The 26,457-nt window shown below is 51.2% G+C and overlaps 1 protein-coding gene across 4 annotated transcripts in view; it reads right to left on the minus strand.

The window, feature by feature from the left end:
- Mboat2 (membrane bound O-acyltransferase domain containing 2) overlaps positions 1-25,199 on the minus strand; it is a 49,391-nt gene extending 24,192 nt beyond the window's left edge. For 3 of the 4 annotated variants that reach the window (XR_779970.3, XR_779969.3, XM_010622672.3), the window contains exons 1-3: positions 8,516-9,209; positions 7,195-7,340; positions 3,182-3,259 (exon numbers count right to left, since the gene is read on the minus strand). Coding sequence is in view for 2 of the 4 variants with exons in the window: in XM_010622672.3 (XP_010620974.1) it covers positions 3,182-3,259; positions 7,195-7,340; positions 8,516-8,623 (332 nt within the window). In the remaining 2 variants the exon portion in view is untranslated. Of the gene's footprint in view, positions 1-3,181; positions 3,260-7,194; positions 7,341-8,515; positions 9,210-24,889 lie in introns of those variants that run through there. The other variant, XM_033756096.1, reaches the window with a different exon arrangement.
- Between the last annotated feature and the right edge of the window lie 1,258 nt (positions 25,200-26,457).

The raw sequence follows: 26,457 nt of genomic DNA on the forward strand, positions 1-26,457 counted from the left end.
ATGGGATTCCAGGTTTCTCTGCCCCAAGGCCTCTCACCAGTCCAGGCACGGCAGATGCTCTTTGCCACGTAGGTCAGGAGATAGGAGCTGGGAGAGCCCACGATTCCGCATTCCCACCTCGGCCTCACACAGGAATGTGCTGGGTGCCCTCAACCCAGTGCTCTGGAGGCTGAGGCAGAAGGGTCGTGGGAGTGAGACCCCGTCTCAAAAATTAAACACAAGCATATGAAAAAGTTGTGAGCTGATCACTGAGTCAGGAGAGAGAATGGATTTTCAGGGCAGGGTGCTTTTAGGTGCTAAATGCTACTTACGATAACACCTCGGCTGCCAGGGCCAGGGGGCGGGCACTGCTGAGCAATGGTAGTGCCTGCTGCACCTGGCACCACAGTGCCCGTGCGTAGCACAAGGGCGGAGTTCAGGGCAGAGACAGAAGCCTCTGAGACGACACAGCAGCAGGCAACACCCCACCCAAAGGGCTCCTCCCTCCGGCCCCTTCCAAACAGGATTTCGGGGGTCACAGCCACAGCCACGCCCTGCTCCTCTGTCCATTCAGACAGGGGCAGCAGTGACGGAGAGCAGGGCAGGAGCCCTGGGCCCGCACCCCGGGTTTGCCAGCGTGTATTTCCTAAGACTTCTCCCACTCGGTTGAAATTCTTCACTGAGAACTGAACGTACACACTGAGTAATCTCACCTTCCTTTTCTTTCCACAGTAGAAATGCTCTGTACTATTTAGGAGGAGCGGAAAGGAAAAGGAACAGGAGCCTTCCCTAATCAAACCAAAGCAAAGAAAATGTTGTCAGCGGTTGTTTCTTGGTACTGCTGAGGACTGAACCAGGACCTTTGCACTGAGCTCCATCCCCAGCCCTCTTTTAAGTTTCGAAGTAGGGTCACCCTAAGTAGGCCAGGCTGGGCCCTGACCTGCAGGCCTGCCTCGGCCTCCTGTGCTGGGACCGCAGACACTCAGCGCATCTCAGCTGTGTTGGGCCACACGGACACCGGCCTGTCCCATCCGGCCAGGGTCTGCACTGATGCCGGTCACAGGCAATGAGAAGGCACCCGTTTCCCCTCCCTACACATGGCCACCTTCTCTCGTTTTGTTTTTAAGCCAAGGATCAGATTACTCTGTGTATTACTTAATAGCCTGCTCTTTTCACCTAATCTCCACTGTCCCGAGTTGGGGAAATTTCATCTCATCTTAGTCTCCATTCCCCAGCTGTGGCTTCCCTCCTGGCGGCGCCCGGCTGCTCTGTGCCTCCTCCTTTGGGGTCCCGCCGCCTGGCCTCCCTCCGACACCAGATTGTTTACTGTTTCTTGTGGCGAACACAGGTCCACGCTGGCCCTGAACTCTGTGTCAAACACAGGCCAGAGGACAGGAAGGAGATGCTCAGGTCCCCCATGTTGGTCACATTTTGTGTCTCCTGGGGTTGGGTACTTCTCCAGTGAGGGTCACTGTCCCCAGAGCTCCCATGAAGCATTGCTAACTGGCCTCGAGGGACAAACTGTTAACCTTGCTGCTAGCAGAGCTCAGGGCTGCGACACCCAGGTCCCAACCCGGGAGGCCCAGGGCAGGACTCCGAGCTGCAGGGCCGGCCCAGCCTCTGTCCCTCCCACAGGCACTGAGTGCACCCTGTTCCCCAGACCCCAGAGGACGCAGAGGAGGAGGAGCTGCAGGACGGCGCCCATAGCCCAACCGGCTGTTGGGAGAGGGACCGGAGGCCTGTGGCTCTCACCCCCTCTGAGGCTCTGGGACGCTGCAGACACTGGGAAGATCACTGGGTCTGGGGCAGCCGAGCTGTGGGCCGGGAGGCGAGAAAACACCCTTGCCCTCCCCATCCTCACGGGGCAGGCAGTGCATTGCACAGCTTGCTGCACCCGCTCATGTCCTTTAGGGTTTCTCTGGGCCACATGTCCCGTTAAAAATGACTCTGGGCTGTAAAGACAACATTTCAGCTCAACTTCCCCAGGCACAAGGGCTCTCCTCTTCCTGTTCGAACTACTCCACATGACTGCTGTTCCCATTGAGCTAACAGCAGTTTCCTTGTGCTGGGCTCCAGAACTCTCAGCCAGTTTTGAGAACTCAAAATGAAATGTTTTCCCAAGGCAAAACACAAACAAACAAACAAACCCAAAATGCAGGAAGGGGGCTCGGTTCCCACGCCCATCCACAAAAGCTCACGGAGACGCTGAACGGCATGGGCGCTTGGTGCAGCTGTTAGGTGGGGTCTGAAGCGGCCCCTGAAGGGTCTGTGCTCAGACCCTGGGAAGGGACTCTCGGACGGGAGCAGGAGGGCTCTGACCTCGGCCACACGTTCCCGTGTCCATGGATTCTACCTGTCCACGCGTGCAGCTCACACTGAGCACACTTGTGGAGGGGAGCTGGTCCTTGTATGTGCTGCACTCAGTCCTTTCCGCTGTCCTTCCCACCCCTCCGTTCCGAGGCCCCCTTCCAGGTTCTGACTGCCCACCCTTTATTTAGCTCTTTCACTCATTTATACTCAATATCGAAGCTTGTGTGTCTGATTCATCTCACGCAGCCTTACAGTCTCCAGGTGCAGCCATTCTGCTGCACATGACTCAGGCCAATCTTTCTTCATGACAGAGTATTACTCCACAGCACGCAAGTACCACGGTTCCCTTATTCACTCATCTGCTGACGGACGCTCGGGCCCCTTCCAGGATTTAGCTTTTGTTCAGTGGGGATGTGTGGATCGCTGTACATGATGTTGTCAATGCCCTCCGGAAGACACCTGAAGGAGGTGCAGCTGATGGATGTATAATCCGATGGCTGTGGGTGGTGCTCAGGGCAGTGCCTGGCGTGTCTGTGGGTCCTGGCGTGTCCGTGGCACCGGCCCTCATCCCTCACCTCCGCCTCCCGTCCACCACAGCACAGCAGCTCTACTGCCAACCCCTCTGCTGCGCCACTCTAACTCAGCGCCAGTGACTTTGGACTAAAACATGAGCCAAAATAAACCTCGCTTTCTTTAAACTGAGGGTTCTTAGTATGCACTTACGTCGGTGTTTTGAGACAAGGTCTCTCCATGTAACTCAGGCTGGCCTCGGACTCAGTGATCTCCTGCCTCAGCCTCCCAGTGCTGGACTAGAGATATGAGCCACCACCCCCAGCTCCAATTCAATTCGGCCAAACCAGAGTCCACCCGGTGTGTGAACAGGGAGACTCACCTGTGCGTGCTTTCCACCCCTGTGGTGATCATGATGCAGTAGGAAATCCCACTTTGTACCAGAAAGTGTAAGGCATACCTACAGAAAGCACAAATGCTGTCAGAAGTCACAGACATCACATTTACAGAACTCAACCTAGAAAGTACTCAAATACAACCTGGAACATTCCCAGGCATAAAATAAGGAATTAAAGGAGCCAGGCACGGTGATGCATGTCTGCAATCCCAGCACTTGGGTGGCTGAGGCAGGAAGATCTCTGAGTTCAAGGTCAGCCTGAGTTACGCAGTGGGATGCTGTCTCATAAAACAAACACCAAATGAAAAGCCTAAATAAAAAATCTGGGAATACCTTAGAAAGGGATCCCACAGGACACAGGCCCCAGGAGGGCTGGGCAAGGAGAGCCAGCCCCCAGAGGCCAGCCCAGTGCCCCAGCACTCCCGTCACCCAGCAACGGAAGGCACGGGGGCCATGGCCGGAGGATGGCGGCTTTCTTCATAGCTCAGCACACGGGTGAAACAGAGGCGTGACAAATGCACTGTCAGCAGTCCTGACGGGATGGCTGTTTCCCAAACTAATGTCTGCGGCTCCTTCCGGCCAAGTGCTCTGCTATTCCCTCTTACCCACAGCGCTCTCCGAGTAACAGGGAGGGCTGCCTTCTAACTGAGTAAAGTGAGGGTCCCCCAGGCCCTTCCTAAGTCCAGCGAAGTCCCTCTTAAACCAAGCCACATGCTAACTTGCTGAGAGGGGGTCTCGGAGACATCCTTAGCTTACATGACCCACAGATGTTAATGTCCCTAATGCAGAAATCAATCACTAGTGAGAAAATCCATTCCTTTCACAGATTTGGGCAAGTACAGGTCTGGGTCTCTGGATTAAACTCAATCTCCCTGAGATGCTGCATGTATGGGAGATTCCCTCCCTCCCTCCAAGCCTCCCCCCACTCCACTCAATTTTCTTTCTACTTTCATGGCATAAAAAATTTATGATAAAAATTTCAAATCATTGTGTAAACTATAAAGTATTCGTAAGGATCTTAACCTATGATTAAAATTACTTCCTAACTTAATCATCCTGGAAGAACAGGCACTTCCCACGGGGAAAAGCAATCTGACATCTTGAACCAGGCTTTTTCCACTGATATATTATAGATAAGGAGTGGGCTGCAGGGCAAACCACGGAAGAAATGACTTCCCCGTGGGGCAGGGCAGGGCTGGCCCACCTCCCCCCACTCTGCCACACACACACACTACTCTGCTGGCCCACGGAGTTGCAGTAATAAGAGGGCCAAGGAGATGCCAGAGAGGAGAAGCAGAGGCAGTTTAAAAAAATAAATAAATAAAGCCTGTAATCCTAGCACTCAGGAGGCTGAGGTAGGAGGATTGCTGCAAGTTCGAGGCCAGTCCGGGCTATATAGTGAGCTCAAGGCCTGACTGAACTACTCATGGAAAGCCTGTCTCAAAAACCAACACAACAAAAAAACCCCAAAAAACAAACAAAAAAAACAGCAAAGTCACTCTGGACTACACAGTGAGCTCAATGCCAGCCTGAACTATACAGCGAGACCCTGTCTCAAGAAACAAACAGCAATCTGATGAACATACACTTTTCAAAATTAATTTTCCACTTTCTACTTATTGCCAACACCAAAAATTCACTAGATTTGATGTGAATGTGTTGAGGGGAACTAGCAGATACTTTAAGCACTTTTAAAACTGAGAGAACTCATGAAAGGTATTTATCTTAAACAAGAAAAAAAGTTCCAGTACTCAGGGAATTTTTCTTTTTCCTTTGCTGAGTAAACTAGGGATGGGAGACAAAGACGCCATGGACTCCAGCAGGTGCTTCTCCCCACCCTGGGTGCCCGGACGCCTTGCCATCCTGGGTGTGGCCGCCCCAGACAGGTGCCCGAGCCCCGCTGCTCTATGGGTCTCAAGCCAGCAGTGGCTGTAGGCTCCACCCGTGAGCCCCGGGGCCCTCGCCAGTGACACGGGCACCAGAAAAGCACAGCGGCCACTTCAGGCTCCAGTTACCACCGGTAAAGCAGGAGTCAGAGGTAGAGGGCATGGGAGGCCGCCCCCTTATCCTCGGCTGCTCCTTCCCGGGCCAGCAAGGAGCAGGGTGCGTGGTGATCACTCTGACAGTGAAACAGCGCTCCACCCCAGCTTCCGTGTATTGTTAGAGAACACATTTTACTTTGAACCCAAATTACAATAAAGACAGTTTAGCTGGAGAGAGCACACGTTCAGTTCTCTGATTCTTCAGCTCATCCTTCCTGAATGTCTCCTTGGGTCGATGCAGGGGATTGAACCCAGGGCCTTGGGCGAGCCAGGCAAGCACCGTACCACTGTGCTGCTGCTGGCGCTGGTGTCCACTTCCGGGAAACCACAGTACCGGACACCGGAAGGGCACCGGCTACAGAGAGATGACAAGAAGCAGGCTCCTTCCATGCTGCTGGACAGACGCTAACAATAAGATGGGATCACAGAGGCTACCCAGCTGGAGCTTCCGGGTTTGGATTAGAGACGTTCATCTAGCAAGCCCACACAAATATTCCCAAGTCTGGGAAGCTCGAAACTGGAAACACTCCTGATCCTCAGCTCCTCCAGTCTGCACTGTGCGTCTGTTTGCCCAACTCATGGACAGGGGAGGAGACAGGAAGGTGAAATAACAGGTCTCCCGTCACAGAGCCGCCAGGTGAGGGCGCTAGCGGGATCCAGAGCCGTCTGACCTGAGTCACTCATGTATATGACTGCAATGTTAAGAAGGTATTTAAATAAAGAAATCACAATTAGAAATTAAGTCTCCATGAAAACAAACTTGCAGGTAGGGCCGGGGATTTAGCTCATGGTGCTGTGCCTGCCTCACAAGTGCAAAGTCCTGAGTTCGATCCCCAGTACCAAATAAATAAATTAAAAAAATAAAGAAAAATTGCCAAGCATGGTGGTATACAACTACAATCCCTGCACTTGGGAGGGTGAAGCAGGAAGATCACCACAGTTACAGGCCAGCCTGGGCTACACAGTGAGTTCAAGGCCAGCCTGAACTACAGAGCAAGGCCTCATCTCAAAAACTTAAAGAAGGAGAAACACTGGTGGCAGGGCTGGGTGGTGTCTCAGTGAGACACGCCTGCCTCACCCACAGCGGCCAACGGGTTTAAGCCCCAGGACCGCTGTGTCCCCTCACCCCCCAGTGCAGACACCCGAGGCACACAGGCCTTACCAGAGCCCCACAGGCTCTCTGTCTCCTCCAAAGCTGCCAGGGCAAAGTTCTTCCTGCCCTACCCTCCACTGGGAGTGAAAAGGACCCTTTATTCCTTTACTAATGGGAAGACTTCGATCATGGCCTTTGCCAGAGCCTTAAGAGCTGCTTACACAAGGAAAGAGAAACAAAATCTCGGCCGGGGATGCAGCTCAGCACTGCCAGCCTCGAAAGTGCAAGGTTCTGAGTTCGATCTCCAGTACAAGGGAAAAAAAGAAAAAAAGAAAAGTGAAGAGAAGCACATACCAGACCTGATACACACTGAAAAGGAAAAAAAAGCAAAACCCAAACAAGCAAACACCAACTACCCCAAAACCACAATAAAAATAAAATATTTTATGCCTTGGCAATCAGGATTTGCAAAATAGGTGAAAAGAACTCCTAAGGACAGCCTAAAGTGTCCACATAGTCTTCACTGTCCTTTTCATAAATTTAAATAAATCCCTCCGTGGGCACTGAGGGAAGTGGAAGTAAAAGGAGTTGAGACGCGTGGGCCCACTCCGCCGCGAGGGCGAGCTCCGCGCCGCAAACACAGACTGGTAAAAATGAACGCTGGTAATAAACACGGGAATCGCCTCTGAGACGAAACGGCAAAGCCCTTCTCCCACCCTGCCTTAGCATTAAAAGTAAACGCTTTAAAAATTGGCCTTGAGTAATAAGCTAAAGAATAAATGCTATATAATGTATCTTTCTACACACTCAGTTCTCAAATACATCCAAGTCTTCACATAAACCTGACCAAAATGAGTACTTACCATCCAAAGCAAAAAAATGCAAGATAAAGGCCCAGAAGGGTAGCGACCACATGTCTTATGAAAGAACTGGTCTTGCTCGAGTGCAGATAAGCTCGAAACCAAACAGCCGCCAACAAGGCCAGGAGCTGGCACACCACGAAGTTGACCTGCAAACAGAGATTAGAACTGGGTATTAGCAACAGACGCGAACTTTCTCATTTGAATTCTCAAAACACACTCAGACACACACACAGACATGCACACTCACGGTCACACACACATGGACACACACACAGACACACCCCACTACGGTTAGGCGGAATTCAATCTTCCAGAGCGGAGACAAAGTGACCGTGGCCAGTGTGCCCTGGGCCCACACTGCTGCGGCTGGGGGCACCTGAAGAGCCCAGAGCAGCCCCCGGGGGCAGGGAGGGCAGGGAGGCCACCGCTCAGGGACACACAGGGCAGCGCCAGCCCGTGAGCCTCTGGAGCAAATACACTGGAAAGATGAGAGACGGCACTTATCTGACTCAGCTTCTTACAGCTTAGGGTCTTCCAGACACCTAAACGCCTTCTCTCAAGTATCTCTTAATTTAACAGAACTTCAGAGCAGCTGTGATGGTAAACACATAGGACATCCAGAAGTGGTAAGTCCCAGCACTAGCCGGGGTAGGTGTTTTCTCTCTGTGTGTCCCGCTCCCCTCCCCCTTCCTTATTTTTATTTGCCCAGGGTAATTTTAGAACCTAATCACCACCACCACCACCACCACCACCACCACCACCAAAAGCCATGTGGAAGAAGCTTCAGTCAAGGGAGGCCCTCTGGAAGCGTGATGAGAGCCTCAGGGACACAGGAGGGCAGGAGGCCGAGGTCCCAAAGTGGTAACAGCGCCTGGAGCAGGGCTTCTGCCCTGCAGGCCCAGTCAGCGCCCTGGAGCTGCTCTTCTGTCCTCACCCCCCACCCCGCCTGCACCGACTGTACTTGGGGCTCCTGATGGGAGGATCTCCCAGAGCAGAGCCTGTGTGACCATCCGCTGTCGGCATTGGCCTCTCAGGCCGAGAAGTGAGATCTCGCCTCACCCCAGGGCCTGAAGCCGAACCTCTGCTGACCAAAGGTCTATTCAGCACCCGAACCACACACCCCAAATAAGAAGACGCCCGGAAGGTAAGCCCCACCCCAAAATAAGCCCTGGGGAAGATCGGCAGACACTGTGTGTACAACACACCATGGCCACACTCAATTACAAAGTAGTAACATTAGAATATAATTAAGTACAAATATTACTGGCCCGAATACTTGAAACAAATGATAATATAAATTAGAACGAAGGATTGAAAATACCCAGGTGGTGCCTCCGGACGTGAACAGCTGAGCTCCAGCTTTGCTGCCGAGTGGCCACGCATGAGTGGCGCCACCCTGGGCACAGAGGCTGCTCCCGGCAGTGCCCATGCGTCTTCAGGATCCGGCAGTGGGTGTTGTACCAGGTGTACTCAGGCACTCGTGTGAAACAAAAGAAATATTTCCTTAATTTTATGCCTGGGATTTTTCGTCGTTTTTGAGCAGATCATCGTTGCTGCCACTCCTGTCGCATACGTCTTCCGATAACACTTGATCGCATGCAAAGTCTGTTTCGCCGGCCTGCACGAGGTGGTGACTTGGTTGAAGAGCTCATGGGGTGAAATCCCTGCCGGCCGTGCTGCCACTGCACCCACGCAGGCCACATGGGCAGGAAGTGCCCATCTAAGGAGAGCTCCACCGCTGGACACGAGAGATGGGGCCAGAGGTTCTACAGGAGACGCAGCCCAAGACACGCAGGCCGGAGCTCGGGGGTTGGAGAGTTATGATGATGCTCCAGAAGATGATGCGGCTGGATTTGACGCAAAAGCTAGGGATCTAGCTCAGGGGTTCCACCGCCTGCCTTGAAAATGCAATGTCCCGAGTTCAATCCCCGGAACCAATAAATGAATGAATGAATGAATGAACGAATGTAGACTCCGGTATGTGAATACATGTAGATCATTGCAAATGAGAAAATGAGACACCTCCTGAAAAAATAAGCCCTACTGCATCTTTTGGAGCAAAAAGGGACTATTAAGACCAGGTCTCATTTTGGGAAAAATACAGTATCAAAGTATTTTAAATACACTCACTGAATAAAATATATTGTGGACATTTGCTTCACGTTTTCCTTTTAATTTTATACATTAGTATATCTCATCTACTGATTCAAAGTTTTTCTCCCTTTTGTGAAAAAAGCATAGAAACTGACACATGCTCCAAGCCAGTCCGTTAAAGACCTCTCCATTACAGCCAGGCCTTCCAAGACACACCACTCAATGACTAACGATAAATTTAGAGCAAAACCACTTACAGTTCAAGACAGCTCAAAACTGTTACCATCTTCAACAAATCGAGAAGAGCAGCACATGCCTGTAACCCGGCTCACAGGGAGGAGGCTGAGGCAGGAGGATGGCAAATTCAAGTACTATTTGAGCAATTTATAGAGACCCTGTCTCAAAAATACAGTGAAAATCTGAGGTAAGAAGGGCCGAGGATGCAGCTCCACGGTAGGCACCCTGGGTCTGCTCCCCTGGGAAGGTAAACATAGAAAAGGTAATCCCAGAAGCAGCCCAAGTCAGCGTTCCTTCCAAATCTCTCCCAGGAGTTCACAACACTGACACTGTGCCCTAGTCCTGTGAGTAGATTGGACGAGCTCTCCTCTCTCTCCAAGGCCACTGCCAGGGTCTGCCGACCCCGGGAGGGGAGCGGGCGCAGAGGGGCAGGGGCAGCCAAGGCCCAAGGCCAATGTGCTCAGGGCCTGTCCTGGCTGCCGCCTGCTGTGCCCCCTCCTTCCCTGTGGGCCTGGCTGCATAATAATCACCTGGACAGTAGTCAGAATCAGGCTCTTGGGTCCTAGGAGCCCAGAATACTTCATTCCTCGTGTTTGAAACTGGGCCTTTTAAAAAACTTCCCCAGGGCAAAACTCATATGCCGCTCTCAGGCACACAAGAGTCACCACAGAGCACTCCTGAGAGACCAGCCTCAGAGCCAAGCAGGGATGCTGGCCAAAATCCAAGGTGGAACCATGAGAAAATCCTTATGAAGTTGGGCAGTGCATGCCTATAGCCCCAGCGCTCTGGAAGGCTGAGACAGGAGGATGCAAGTGCAAGCATGGCCTGGGCTACTTAGCAACTTAGTGAGACCCTGTCTCAAAATAAAAAATGTTTAAATGTGGTGGGGATGTAGCTCAGGTCCCGAGTTCAATCCACAGTACTGCAAATAAATAAGTCAATCATTATGAGAAAGTAAACAAAAGTTAAACTCAAATAAGAGTTTACCATTACACCATTACACAGTACGCCCGTAAGATTGCCAAAATTTGAGTCTGATCACATCAAGTGTAGTTTGCAGTGCCAAGCCATAGGGTCCTCATTCCTGGGGGACAAATATTTTAGAGGATTGCTGCAGCTTTCTTCCAGGACTGTGGATGCTCACCTCCATGGCAACCACCCCACCATTTCTGGGTGTGACCTGAGGACCAGAGGAAATGGGTACCAGAATGTCCGCGTGTGTCCTCCATCACAGCCAGGCAATGCGGGGAGAAGCACTATGGGAAACGGCCAGATACAACCTCTCAGCACCCCAAACCGAAGGACAGAGTCGCAGGCACTGAACACAGCAAACGATGCCATTCGAAAAACATCCGCGCACCTCCAGGCCCACTGAGAATACAAACATCGGAAGTTCCCAAGAGCCAGCGATACTTTGCAGATGGGGCACCTGCCAAAGTTATAAAGCATCACCGAGGTCCCTGGAGTGGTCATCTCCAAAGGCAGCGGACAAGTGGCACGGCCAGAGTAGTCACAGTGGAAGGGGCCTGCTAAGGTCCTTACACTTTTTTGTTTATTTATTTACTTATTTATTTTTGGTTTTTTTGAGACAGGGTAGTTGAGGCTAACCCGGAACTATGTAGCCCAGGCTGGTCTCGAACTCACAGCGATCCTCCTGCCTCAGCCTCCCGAGTGCTGGGATTACAGGCGTGTGTCACCATACTGGGCTTAAGGTCCTTACACCTTACACAACAGTCATGGTAACTCGGGCTATGATAAAATCGCCCTGCCATGAGCCACATGCAGGGGTCTCTCAGAGGACTGACCTACTTGTCTTCTAGGACACAAGCAAACCTGTCCCTGTCCCTGTCCCAGAAGGTAATGCTCCTGCTCCCGGCAGCCAACAGTCCCCTTCCCACCATCAGCCAGGCCAGCTGGGGGCCCCAGCCTCTCTCAGACTCTGCCTCTGCCAGTTCATTCGGACGCCAGCATGGCACCGAAGTAAAGGAAGACAGGGACGTCTGCTCTCAACACAGCGGCTTCTCAAGTCAAAAGTATCCATCCGGAGTTTTCTGAAAAGCACCATGAGCCCCTCTGTTGTCTAGATTTTAGAAACAGAGCTGCTTAGGAACTTGTTACGTGCTGAAAATGTTAAAAGCCATTAAGAAGATTCCAAATAAAAAGTTCTAAGTATAGCGCTCACTTCGGCAGCTCATATACTAAAGAAGTTCTAAGTATAAATGGAGAACAAAAAAGGCTCCATGAACAAGACGCTCACCTTCACTACTCTCCCTGAGGCGCAGGGAAGAAGAGTGCCTCTCAACTTCACACACAACCCTCTGTAAAAGCTGGGGACAGAATGTTCAGTGCAGTCCCCATTGAGTAATGGGCTTTCAATGTTCAAACAATACCAAGAATTATATAATGTCTCCTTGGCGCCGCTATCAAAACAACCCTTAATGAGCTCTTTCCTCTTCTTCATCAAAGTTCATCATTTGGCCCAGGCAATCCCCCTGCCTCAGCCTCCTGTGTGCTGGCATCACAGGCATGCATCACCGCACCTGGCTGGTTTACACATTCCTACTTCCAAGTGCCACACACCAAAACATCTGCCATATGAGTGTGCCTTCCACACGCCAAAGCCCTCCCTTCCTTCCCGTCCTCTGCCCGCTGCTCGGACAGAACACTCAGGGAGGCTGTCACAGCAGAACCACCTTGAGTGTCCCAAATGAGGTCACTGTCCCATGTCCCGCCAGGCCTCAGCTGCCCGCTGTCTCAGCCCTGCTCTCGGCTCCACATGCGTGTGACAGGACACCGAGCTCTCGAGTCCCCTTCCCTCCGCCCAGGCTCCAGCGGCAGGATTGGGGGAGACCTGGCCAGCTCTGTAGGTGACTGAGGCCAGCAGCCGTCACACTCAGAGGAAGTGGCACTTGCCACCCCTGCCACCCGCCGTGGGGATGCTCTGCCCAGCTCCTGGCAATCAGGGTCACTGTACCTGTCCTGCCTAAAGGGCCCTACCGAGCAGGCCCGGAGGGGCGCAGACAGGAAGGACCTGGGCTCCCCAACCTGGTCTGCGGCCTCGGGCCGGACCATGAGACACGGAAGTCACCTTCACACCCTCAGCAGCCGGCTGTGGTGTGGGACAGCACGTCTGCAGGCTGGAAGGAAAAGCCAGCCATCCCCGTACAGCACAGGGCTCCGTGACCAACAGTGGGGAGGAGCTGCCGGTGGGAGCATGGGGACTGCTGCACTGCCCGCTGTCCATGTGCCCCAGAGCTGTGCCCATCTGGAGAGCAGCAGGCCACAGAGTCCCAGGTGTGAGCACCAGCCGGGCCCACAGCACAGCAAGACCTGTCTCCAAAGGCAGCCAGTGGAGTGATCTGGGGTGACCCAGCGGTAGTTTATTTCTAGATGCCACTGGTCTGCTAGGACATTTAGAATTAACCGAACTCCTGCTGGTCCCGTCCCATTCACCACCCAACCCTGGCTTTGCTCGCTGTGTGGACCACGCTCACCTGCACAAGGCTGCACAGGTCCTCGTTTGCCAAGACCGAGCAGACCAAAGCTCCAGACACTGTCCCATAGGTAAACTAAACTTTAAATTGGGTGGGGTGGTGCACGCCTGTAACCCCAGCATTCTGGAGGCTGAGGCAGAAGGATCACTAGTTGAAGGTTAGCTGGGGCTACATAAAGAGAACTTGTATCCAAAAATATTTAACTTCAACTAATTTTTTAAAAATATGTGATTGTCAAAATGAGAACTCTGGCTGGGCCTGGTGGCCCACACCTATAACCCTAGCATTCCGGAGGCTGAGGCAGGAGGATTGCCCATGAGTTCAAGGCCAACCTGAACCATATAACCAGACCCTGTCTCAAAAAAAAAAAAGATAACTTGATAACATAATGACTCTTGAACTTAGTATCTTAAAACAGCAACATTTCTTTTGTCCTTGAATCTTCCATTTGGACGAGTTACCTTCCCGAGCACCCTTCTTGGGATGGGCCAGATTCTGGAATTATCTCCAGGCTTAGTCATTCACAGGGCAATCGGAGAGGCCTCAGTCTGGGGTGCCCGACCAAACACTGAATGTGGGCTCCCTCACAAGGGAATTCAGGCATTCTGGGAACAAGAGAGACAGAAGCACAGCCACACTCAGATGGAGGTTGTATCCTTTTATTTTTATTTATTTATTTATTGGTACCAGGGCTCAAACTCAGGACCTTGCGCTTGCAAGGCAGGCTACGGCACCACTAAGCTAAATCCCTGGCCCTGTATCCTTTATTTTTTTATTGTTTCTGGGTTTTTGGTGTTCTGTTGTTTTTTTTAAACAGGGTCTCATGATCTAGTTCAGTCTGGCCTTGCACTCATTGTGTAGCCCAACCTGGCCTCAGTCTTATGGCTATACTCCTGCCTCAGCCTCCTGAGGAAAGCTATATCCTTTTAATGACCTGGCCTCAAAGGTAAGCCAGCATCACTTCCAACACTATCCTGTTAACAACAGTACCCAGTTACAACAGCTTCCTTAGGCAAACAACCAAGTGAAACACAGCAGCACACATCTTGCCTCTGTCTACCCTTGGAGCCACATTTTACTGTTTCTTTTCTCTGGGAAGGCTAATTCACACCCATCCACACCAGAACTCCTTTCACTACAAAGCCATGGAGGAAAATTTAGTGTCAGTGGACAGCGGAGTCCTTTGGGACAGGTGCTCTCTGGAGCGAGGCCAAGGTGGTGCGTTCTGGAGTGGGGTACAGACCCGAGGGGACTTCCCTGCTCCTCTCAGGGACAGCGCCTGTGTGCTGAGCTCGGGTTCGCGCACGTCGCCCCGCATGCTGGGGCAGTGCCTGGTGGCCAGGCAGGGGTCCCATGGTCACTGTGGACGGTGTCCCTTGCCGGCTTCCAGAGGAGGGTGCCAACCAGCAGTGGAGGCTGCCCGAGCCCGGGGCAGCACTGCCGTGTCGGACCCACCGGCATTGTACTAATTTCTCAGGAGGAGTGCGTACAGCAGGACCTGGGCTCAGGCCCCTCCCCACCGCTCTGAGATGAGCTCACTGCTCCCTGGTCCCAAGCTGGCCCGAGTGTACCAGAAGCCACGCCCCAGGTGACCACTCGGACCGGGACTTGGGAGGCGGAAGGCACTGGGGTCTCTGACAGCGCTGAGTGGGCCTTGTGACGTTGGCCACCCTGCTGTGACCTTGCCTAGGCTGGCACTGATGCCTGTGGCGTGCCACGGTGAACACAACATACTACAAAGCATGCTGCACTTCTGAGTTGGCCTCTAGCAGCAGTCTCACTCTGGATGAGTGGGGGCTCTTTAAAGCTGATAGTGAACCTAGGTGCAGTGGTGCACCCAGCTATAATCCCAGCTCTCGGGAGGCTGAAACAGGAGGATCTCCACAAGTTCAAGGCCAGCCTGAACTATATAGTGAGACCTTGTCTCAAAAAACAATACAAGAAAAACAAAAACCAAAACAAAACCTGTAATGTTGGCGGGCAAATAGAAAACGATATTACTGCCTTTTTAAAAGTAGTATGGGGAGCATAATATTGTGTTCCCCCAGGACCGGGGATTAAACTCAGGACCATGCCTTTTTAAGTAGTATGGGGAGCATAATATTGTGTTCCCCCAGGACCGGGGATTAAACTCAGGACCTTGCACTTGCCAGGCAGGCATGGTGCCTCTGAGACATGTCCCTGGTCCTGCTTAAGATTTTAATAGTCATTGTTCTTATTCTGGGAGAATATAAACTTTATATTTTTTATTAGTACATATTAGTCATACATATCGATCACATTCATCCCAGGGAATCTGTACCTGTACATAAAACATCTTAATTCTTTTTCTCCCCATTCCCCTCTCCTCCCTTCAGTCCTTCTTCCTCTCCCCATTTATAAAAGCTTTGTTTGCATTTTTTCCCTCTATCCCCTTGCTTGAGAGAAAATAAACTAAAGAATTTTAGTCAAAGAAACAGATTTAATTTGATTTGATTTTAGTGGTAGTGGGCATTGAACCCAGGACCTTTGTACTGAGCTATATCCCCAGTCCTTCTTATTTTTTATTTGAGACAAGGTCTAGCTGAGTGGAACCTAGTCTGGGTTTAAACTTGAAATCCTCCTGCATCAGCCTACCAGAGTTCTGGAATTACTTGTAAGAGTATGCCACCACACCCAGCAGAGAAACAGACTTTTAAAACTTTTTTTTTCTGAGTAGTTTTCTGCCCCTTAAACTTTCTATTTTAAACTAGGTGTGGGGGCGCACGCCTGCAATCCCAGCACTTAGGAGGGTGAGACAGGAGTATCACAAATTCAAAGCCAGCCTGAACTGCACAGCAAGACCCAGGCTCAAAATAAATGAATATATAAGTAAATAAATTTTAAATTCAGTTATTTCACAATAATCTTATTTATAAAACTGTTTAGTGCACTAACAAAATAAACTTTAAGAATTGTATTTAGACAAGATCCCGTGATGAATGTAACTGTACTGTAACCTAAAAAGTACCAACAAACTCAATGAAAAAAAAAAAAAAAGAATTGTATTTAATTTTCATTTATTTTCAGGTAAGTCATGAAAATGGCCTTTTTTAAGTGAAATGCTTTGCAAATTCTATATATTCATGAATTAAAAGTAAAACAATTAGTTCAGTCATCTCAGCTTCAGAAGGAGAAAACAATGCTAAAATCACATGGAAGAAGCAACAGGGCCTGGTGCAGTGGGGCGTTTTCATAGTCTAGTACACAGGAAGCTGAGGTGAGGGGCGCTGCCAACCTGGGCTCACAGCAAGGCCTGTCTCAAAAAGCTCAAGAAGGGAGGAAGGAGAAAGAGGGAGAGGGAGAAAGAAAGAGCGGGGAGAGATCTGCTCTCAGAACCTGTGCTCTTACTGCCTGTCTCCTTCCTTTTACAGAAGCTAAAACTCCTGGCCACAATGAGTTAGGTACAAAAATGTAGTTAGGGACAAAATAAGGAAGTCATTTAATACATTTTCATTACTTTCTGGAGGTTCCCACTTTTTTGGGGGGCTTTGGTTTTGTTTTGTTTTTTATTTGGTACCAGGGATCAAACTCGGGTCCTTGCACTTGTGAAGCAGGCGGCAGAACTACTAAGCCAAATCCCCAGAGCTTCAGAAGGAGAAAACAATGCTAAAATCACATGGAAGAAGCAACAGGGCCTGGTGCAGTGGGGCGTTTTCATAGTCTAGTACACAGGAAGCTGAGGTGAGGGGCGCTGCCAACCTGGGCTCACAGCAAGGCCTGTCTCAAAAAGCTCAAGAAGGGAGGAAGGAGAAAGAGGGAGAGGGAGAAAGAAAGAGCGGGGAGAGATCTGCTCTCAGAACCTGTGCTCTTACTGCCTGTCTCCTTCCTTTTACAGAAGCTAAAACTCCTGGCCACAATGAGTTAGGTACAAAAATGTAGTTAGGGACAAAATAAGGAAGTCATTTAATACATTTTCATTACTTTCTGGAGGTTCCCACTTTTTTGGGGGGCTTTGGTTTTGTTTTGTTTTTTATTTGGTACCAGGGATCAAACTCGGGTCCTTGCACTTGTGAAGCAGGCGGCAGAACTACTAAGCCAAATCCCCAGCCAAACCTCTGTTTCCATTTGACCCTGGGCTCTCTTTTTGCAGGTATTAGGGATGGACCTCAGGTGGAGGTCCCCAATTTCAATAAAATACAAAAAGTAGAACAGTCCCTCTGGCCTTGCTCTGGCCTGTCTTGTCTGTTGTACAAATCCTGGTATCCCTGTGTCTTTAATTTCCTAAAGAGAAGTTTTAAACCTACAAATGTTTCCCACCCGGGAATATCCCTAAAAATAATACAGATTCCTTTATTGTCCTGTGTAGTAAAACTCTGAGTCTATGCCAAAAGCCTTCCTGGGATTTCATATTTTTCCATTAATTATATTCCATTTAACTTATTTAAAAACAAAACTGTGGTTGGTTTTTGTTTTTTTGAGATGGGATCTATGCCACCAGGCTGCCCCTCAGCCACCTCCTATCTTTAGAAATAAAGCCTCCCATTTCCAATCCATATGAAAATTTTTTTCTTTTTTTTTTTTTGGTACCAGGGATCGAACTCGGGACCTTGTGATTGACAGGCAGGCAGCAGAACCTCTGAGCTAAATCCCCGGCCCCATATGAAAAATTTTAACAAACAAACTAGGCATGGTGGCACAGGCCTATATTCCCAGCACATTGGGAGGCTGAGGCATGAGGATCACAATTTAAGGTCAGCCTGGGCAACACAGCAACTTAATGAATGGGAGTGGGGGAGAGAAAGAAAGAAAAGAAAGAAAGAAAGAAAAACAGAAAGAAGAAGGGAGGGAGGGAGGAAGAAAGGGCGGGCTGGGGATATAGCTCAGTGCAAAAGGCACTGGGTTCAATCCTCAGGACCGCAAAATCAAAAACACAAATCACCAACACACTCCCCACCGCTCAGTTCTGAAGATGTCCTTGTGGCTCATGCAAAGCGATGCCAAGTTAATACACAGCTTTATGACATTTTCCAAGCACCCCAGAGAATACAGCCTAGGGACCCCAGCCTGGGGACCACAGTGACAGCTCCGGGGCCCTTCCTCACCTCAGACACTACCGCTCCTCCATCCCCGCCCACACCTGGGGATCCACCAGACCACACAAGGCCCTGTCACTTCTATTCCTGGGGCGGCGCTCATGGGAACAGCTGTCAGCCCTGTGCTCAGAGCAGTGAGCACTCAGAACAAAGCATGCTGCAGATCACACGTCAGCCCTCAAAGCCTGAGAGTCTCTGCTCGATAAACCGCCCTGGCCCTGAATCAAAATTCCTATGCAGAAAACCAGAACGTGGGCAGGGCTTTTAGACCCTCAGGGCCTCTCCAAGCAGCCCCAGCTCCCCACCCGCAAGCGTCCGCAAGCGTCCTCGGTCCAGTCCCACACCCCATGCAGCAGCCTTAATAATGCAGGCCAGTCTGTGCTTGTTAACACCCGGGCTGCAAAAGCAGCAGTGCACAAGTCCGGCCTTGCACTGTGTAGGGTCAGTGCTCAGGGTCATGGCCAAGATGGGACCACCTCCAAATGCAAACTACCGCTCAGAAAAAATGGAACTTGAGACATTTTCTGGCCAACTTAATGATGAAATAACAAAAGATGAAAAATAAGAAAAGCATCTTCAGCCAGGCCTGGTGGCACATGCCTGCGATTCCAGAGCCAGGGAGGCTGAGGCAGGAGCATCCCAGTGAGTTCAAGGTCAGCCTGAACCACACAGCGAGAGCCTGTCTCTCAAACAAACAAATGAAAGAAATGCTGTCCCTCAGAGCTTCTGAGTCTTCTGCCAGGCTGCCTGCTATGCCCCTTCCTAGCCTGGCTGTCGAGGTGTGAAATCCCAGAGCTGAGTAGTGCCCTTTGGACAGAGCACTGTGCACTGTGGAAGGTGCAGGCTCAAAGAGAAAACCTAAGAGTTTTGGTAAAATTTGAAAAGTCCTATCTGGATGTGTTTAAAATCCCAATATCTGACCAAGAAATGGAGGGAGGAAAAGAGGAGGTAAAGAACATGAGACATGTTACATGCACATGAAGCAAGGCCCCACAGCAAGTGTGATCCCTGCAAACAGAAATTAAAATAAAGTCCTGATCTCCAGCCTCCCTCGGGGACTCAGCCCTGGTGGCACCAGCCCAGCCTCTCCTGGCCTTTGGGGCAGGAGGGAGGCAGCATGACCCCCAAGACCTGCTGCCCACCCTGCCTGCCGTGTGCTTCCTGCCTGTGGCCCCGAAGCCCGGGAGGGAGGGAAGGACAGATGGACGTTGCATCAGGGACCCCCCCAGGACCTGCAGCCAGGCGGCACCCACCATAAAAGGACTCCCACAGTTTGCTCATGGCACTTAGTGCTAATCTCAGGAAACTTGCTTTCTCTTCCTGTTTTTGGTGTTTTGAGACAAGGTCTTACTATGTAGTCCAGGCTGATTTTGAAATCACTATGTGGCACAGGCTGGTCTCAAAGTCAGGGCGACTATCCTGCCTCAGCCTCCCGTGATTACAGGCATGTGCCACCATGCTCAGCTAGCCCCGGGCAATTCCCTAAGAACTGACTTCTGGGACTTCACTGCACATCTACACATCTGTCTTGAAAGTTTACTAAATCAGATGTGATCTATTTAATCACTATTTACCGAGCACATGCGAGACTAGTTAGTGGCTTTGCAGGAGACAGAGCCCCTCCACACAAGTTGACAGGACAGACTTCTCCCGGACTTCCTTCCTGTATGGACCACAGTCACAGCTGTAATGTACTCTCAAAGAGAAAAGTAAAGCAGTCAGAAGTTTTGTTTGTTTACGTAAGTACCAAGCTATTTATTTTAATGTACTGTGATTGAACAACTTAAATATACATAAAAGTACCTGTAGTCCAACAACTTCTCCACACAGGCAGTGGCACACACCCAGCACAAGTTCGAGGCCAGCCTGAGCTACATAAGGAAAGTCTGTCTCACACAAACAAGAAGAAACATTAAAGATCAGCTCATCCTGCACAGAAAAGCTCTGGGTGTTCATTACTGTAGCACAATGGAAGCCTGTGGCCAGGGCCTCACCCCCAGGGACAAACTCGCCCCAGGGACATCTCACCTGCCCTATGCACTGGCCTGAGGACAGGACGGTCACCTGCCGCTGGCCGAGTGCCAGGCTCACCCCCCGGCTGGGTCGGGGGTGGGAGGACGCTGACCGTGGCCCTGTGCAGCGGAGAAGTCGGCTTCCTCGGGTCTTTGGTTCAAGGGCAGACAAAGCCTCACTGCCGGCCAGCAGACCTGACTGGCGGCCTCTTACTCCTGCTGTGCCTGGCGTTATCTTCATCGTTGGGACAATCAGTCCCCGCCCCAGTTCTCCCAGGCTCTGCCAGTCTTCGGCCACCCAGCACCCACTGGAAGGTGGCAGAGTTGGTAGGGGACTCTCGGGCCAGCTTCTTCCCATAGACATTTGCCATGTGGTCCCTCACCAGGGGCACACGCCCACAGCAAAAGAGGGGTCAGCAGGGCCATGGGGGGCTCCCAGGCAACCTGACTCCTGTCCAGGAGGGAATGGGGGCAGAAGGAAAGGGAGGTGGCCAGGAGGACCCCAGCCTCTGGCTCCCCAGGGGATCTCCTCTACTTGGCTGATTCCTTGAGGCCCCACAGTTTTAAAATCAACAGGCACAGAGCTAGGTGCAGGGCACACTTGTAATCCCTGCACTCGGGAGGCTGAGGCAGGACTGTGGGCCCCTGGGAAAGCTCAACGCCAGCCCGGCCTGGCCCAGCTTGAGTATCCATATGTCACCCCAACCCGAGCACGGAGACGAGGAGTCTGCAGCTCCCGGGGGGCACCTTGCCTAGGCACACAGCGACCAGACTGGGTACACACTGCATCCCCCAGTGTGGCTTCCTGCAAACGCTCCACACTAGGGACACCCAAGGACCCAAAGGCGTGGAAGGGGACGCAGAGCGACCAGGACAGCACAGGCTGGTGTCAACACAGACCACGGTGGGACGCACAGGTGAGGACGTGAGGGGCCCCCAACCCTTCCTGAGATCCCGGACTAGGGAGCCTCGCAGAGATGGGATGGGCATCAAGAGCACAGAGCTCAGGACAGAAGCAGACAGGGCGCAGCCAGCCTTTGCCTCCAGTGGTATCCTGTGCCCCCAAATGGCACAGGAAACCCAAGAGGCAGCTCTGGGAAGGGCTCCAAGACCCAGAAGGGTGGTGAATGCCCACCATCCCAGCACTCAGGGAGGCTGAGTCAGGTGGATCTCAAGTTGGAGCCCAGCCTGGGCAGCTTAGTGAGACCAACTCAAAATAAAAAATAAAAAGGGGAGGGATATAGCTCAGGGTGAAGGCCCTGGCTCGAAGTCCGTGACTGTAAGCAAATAAAATAAAGTGAATAAATAAAGAAAGGGTCCCAAGTTCTCAGCCCACCTCAAATGTGCGCAGCCCAAGGCTGAAGCATTAACGCACACTGGGACCAGGCCCGTCCCATGCACACACCTATCACACAGCAACAGGCCCAAACTAGGAGGCCAGGGACACGAGAGGAGAGGGCATCTGAAAAGCTCTCTGGGGAGGCGCAGGCTCTGGCTGAGAATTGGACAGGTTCGGCCACAGAGGGCTCCAGGTTCCAGCACAGGAAACGCAGGGGCTGAGCAGGGGACAGCGCATGTGCAGCTGCAGGCGACACACCCACACCAGGTGCAGCCTGCACACCTGTGTGCACACAGCCAGCGCTGCCCCCCAGACTACTTCTGCAGGAGCTCGGGAAGAAGGGCCCCACAGGGCTGGCACTGGGAAGCCAGGAAGCATCCTAAGTCTAGGCTGGCAGCATTCTCCACACACTCGGGTGCAGTCACAAGGGCAGGGGTGACACAGCTGGAAAACATATTGGTTTGGGGTGAATTTCCCCAAATCCTATGATTCTGCAAAGTGCAGATAACACACTAGGGGTGTGATCGAAACACGGTCAGTGTTCACATTTTAAAATTTTATTTCAGGGGGCCAGAGATTTAGCTCAGTGGTTCCACTGCCTGCCTCAGAAGCACAAGAACTCAATAAAAATTTTTTTTATTTCAGTAAAAAACACATGCCACAACTCCCATCAAAGTCCTATCCCGGATTCGAACACACTCACCCCACCCCATCATCCTTGCCGCTTTCTGCAGCAGCTCTGGAGTCCTCTTTCCTGAGGGTCTTTCACTGCACTGTCCTGGCTGCCCTGATGCCCTGAGTGGATTCAAACATCTCCCTGTCACGCTCACTGTGACTCTGGGGAGGAGCCGGGAGTCCCACGGTGCGAGACCCAGTGACTCAGGCGGATGAGGACACAGTGTCTTTTTTATGAGCTGCCTTTCTGCTGGATGACACTGGGCAGCAGTACTCACCATATTTTTGATCAGACTTGATAAAGACACTCAGAAAAGAAGACTCCAGAGCTGCCACTGAAAGTGGCAGAGGATGGGATGAGTGTGTTGGAAACAAGTGGAACATTTTGAAGGACATTCGAAGCAATGCATCTTGTATTATAACCTGCTTTAATTTAAACACACATTGTATATTTTGATCATACATTGTATCCTGTTAAATGTAAACATTAAAAAATCAACTTTTTTCTGTGGTGCTGGAGAATTAAACCCTGGGCTTCACATGTGCTGGGCAAGCACTCTGGCTGGGAGCTATCACCGCAGGACCCCCACCCCGTCACATTTTTGTAACCTTTGATAAAATGAGGACCCTAAAGTATTTGGCCCAGGTCAGGCACAATGGCGGTGGGTGGCCAGGCAGTGAGGAGAAGCTCCGTCATAACTCAGGCTTCCTGGCCCTCACCCAGCAGGTCTGGGCAGAAACTGGAATGGTTGTTTGTCATAGCCATCTCAAATGTGGGTGTGCCCCCCACCGCCTCTCTCTCTGTCTTTCCCTCCCCCGCCACCTCTCTCTCCTTGAAACTAAGTCTCATTCCATAGCCCAGGATGGCCTGGAACTCACAGCGATCCTCCTGCCTCAGCCTCCCAGGTGCTGGGAACACAGGTGTGCACCACTGCGCTGGGCTACACCATTCTTTTTCAGCGTGTGTGACAGAGGAGAGAGAGCGGGAAAGCACACCAGGGGCTGATGAATGACTGTTGCCTTTGTCACGAGGTGCAGAAACAAGGGTGCTGTCTGCCACCACCAAGATCACACAGCCCGGAGAGAACCAGATGCCCGGACCTGCTCTGCTCTCCTTCGTTCCCTGAGCGGGAGATGCAGACAGAGGGCAGGCAAGAGCTGTCCCAGTGCCAGGTCCCAGCAGCCGTCTGTCCCTGCCATCTGGGGCTCCACGCACTGTCCCAGGCCCTGCTGGTCTCCCAACCTGCCCCCGTCTCGGCCGTGGCCCTTCCCCGCTCTGTCGTCACCCCATATGCTCCGTCTCCTACCAGCGCCCTGACCGAGGTCCAAACACCCAGCACACAGCATCCAGGGGACTGGGGAAAGACCCGCATGTGGGGTACGGCGGTACGGGAGGGAACAAGGGCGCAATTCCAGCCTGGGCTGGCACTCGCTACCCGCTCCAGGCCACCGAGTTCAAGGCCAGCCTTAACGGCACAGTGACACCCTGACTCGAACACAAAAAGAAAACAGGCCGGTCTGCAACACCTCCACATTCCTCGGGCCACCTCGCACTCGCCTGGAGGCTTGGCACTGGCGGCAGCAGCAATGAATAACAACGTAATTGTGTCCAGTAGTATCTACTATTCTGACATCTTCTACACTACACATCTACCGCCCCCCTTTCTTTCTTGTGTTGGGGATTGAACCCAGGGCCTTCATTCACACTGAACTACATCCCCAGCCCATTTTTAAATTTCTTGTCTCAAGATCAGGTCTTACTAAGCTACTAAGCCGCCCAGGCTGAGCTCTAACTTGCCATCCTCCTGCTTCCGCCTCCCCATTGCGGGCATGCATGACCACACCTGGCTACATATCTACTCCTTTTCCTGGAAACTCTCACTGCATCCAAGTCCTACCTCAACACTGACTCTCCATGTTCTTTTAATTGTTCCTGCCTAGAAAACATCATCCCCAAAATAAAAACGTCACCAGGAAAGCAAGGCCTAGAAGGAGAGGAAACATCAGAGGCTGGATCTTTCCTATCGGAAAGCATAATGGAACCTCGCTTGATTCTAGATGTCATAATTTTAAATTTAAGGCCTACTGATCTCAGCCGGGCACGGTGGCACACATCTGGGATCAGCACACAGGAGGCTGAGGCAGGAGGATCACCAAGAGTTCCAGGGCAGCCTGATCTCCATAGTGAGTTTAAGGCCAGCATGGAGAGACCCTGTCTCATTAAACAAACAAATGAAAAACAAAAGAAAAAGGGAATAACTAAATACATTTAAGGCCCACTGAAGAATGCCTGGCTACTCAAGGTCACTCGGAAACTCTCGGTGAAGAGCAAACCACCTGCCTCTGCTGGCCAACCCGCGGGAGACGATGGTCTAATACCCCACACACCATCGACTTCCCCCATGTTGCAATCCACTCACTCCAGTTTTTAAAAGCAAAGTTATTTTTATTGCCTTAAAGCCCCTTCTTCCTGACATCAAACAACTGCTTGTATAATTCCCTAAATTTTCAAAACATTGTTAATTAGCACATACCAAATTAACATACTAACAAGTGACATTTTTTACACTTTTCATTTCCGGATTTGTCTTTTTCCTGTTGAATCACACTATTTGATTACAACCAGTTCTTAGGCTTTCTCTTACAAGTTATAAAAGTTTTCTGCCTCACTTGATTTAAAAATAACGGCTAAATGACCATTCACCGTGTTTTACAAACCTGAGCTTTTCATCATTCTAAAGCAGCACCCATAAAAAGGTTCTTTGGAGCTTCAAAGAAATTGTTACTTACCACTATGAAAAGGTAAGGCTTGTGTGTCACTGACTCCATATCCTTAAGACTTGCTCGGAGCAGAGGAAGCAACATCAAGTACTTTACAAGCAGCCACACAAGTGTGTGGCTGAACACGGCTATAGAACTTTAGAACAGTCACGGCGGGCGTAGTGGCACAGGCTGCCAAGCCCAGCACTCAGGAGGCTGAGGCAGGAGTGTCACTACAAATTCGAGACTGGCCTGAGACAGACTTGTCTCAAAACAAACAGACCAACCAAAAAAAACAAGTTTACAATAGTTCCAGCAAAATAAAATCTGTCCAAGACACTACATCAAGACCTGTAGCAAATAAAGCAGGGAAGTCCAAAGGATTTCTAGTCCTGTCAACTTCCCGATTCTCCTACTTATTTCAAATACAGAAAAGAACTTTCTCCAGATTGCTGAGATGTGTAAATTAGTTCAGTAACATTAAATCGGTTTTCAATGGTAAGTATTATATAAATGCCTAGAGATCAGCACATAAAAAAACTTTACCATAATAGGGAGGGGCAGAGAGAAAGTAGGGTAAGAAGGAAACCTGTTTCCCCACAAGAAATGTAAAAGCCTAAGCCTGTCTCCCTTGCTTCTCATTAGCAAGAACATTTTTCAACAGACCCCACCCCCCAGTGGCCTCATGCTGGCAGCAACCTATTTAAACCGAGGTGTAATGCACTCAAAGGTCAGGACGCTGCTCCACAGTTTGGAAAATGGTGAGTCCTCCAGGGGCTGGGCAGGTCCTGATCGACTTACTGTCACACAGAGAGGCCCCTGTCATAAAACCCGGGAGCAACTGTTACTGCTGCGGCTTTCACCTGCTCACACGAAAAGCGTCGCAGGATAGGTCCTTCGCTACCACCCAAAAGTCTCCCCTGAACAGTGAGCAAGGAAGACAGTCTGGAACGCCAGGTAAAAGCTTTTTTAAATACGTCCAGCACACTCGGGTCTCTTCTTTAAAACAGTAAAGCACAGAAGAGTTAATAAGCTATGAATAGTTAAAATGCTCCCAAGTCCTTTCCACGGAGCGCAGTGTGGACACCGAGGAATCCTGCATCCTACGCAAAGTCCCTGACCACAGCAGAATCCAACGAAGGACAAGGACCACTGTCCCCACTAACGGCCGGCATTTGCACCCTGGGTGCACCTTCTACAAGGCTAAGCCAAACCGCCAAAGTCAATTCCCTCCTGCCTGGCAACCGCTTCCCTGAAACCTCACTCTGGACAAAACACCGCTAACTTTCTTTTCGGAGTAACAATGGCGCTGCTTTCCCGTCCAACGGTGTTTACCCCCGGCCACCCTGCGGCCCGCTGAGCGATCAGACTCGAGCAGCCTCACCGAGATGCGCCCGCGGTGTCAAACACTCTCTGACTAGGACCAGGCAGGGACGGGGTGGCAGCTGCTGCGCACGTGTGGCAACTTTAGGGGACCCATACCCGGGATCACGAACTCCCTCCGCTTCTCCCCTCGGCTCGGCCTCCCCTCCCCCTCCCCACGCCGCCCCGTATCTCCGGGGGTCACCGACTGTCCCCGCGCGCGGCCCCTGCGCGGC

The sequence above is a fragment of the Fukomys damarensis genome, unplaced genomic scaffold (genome assembly GCF_012274545.1).
Source record: "Fukomys damarensis isolate Sample0158 unplaced genomic scaffold, DMR_v1.0_HiC HiC_scaffold_25, whole genome shotgun sequence".
NCBI lineage: Eukaryota > Metazoa > Chordata > Mammalia > Rodentia > Bathyergidae > Fukomys > Fukomys damarensis.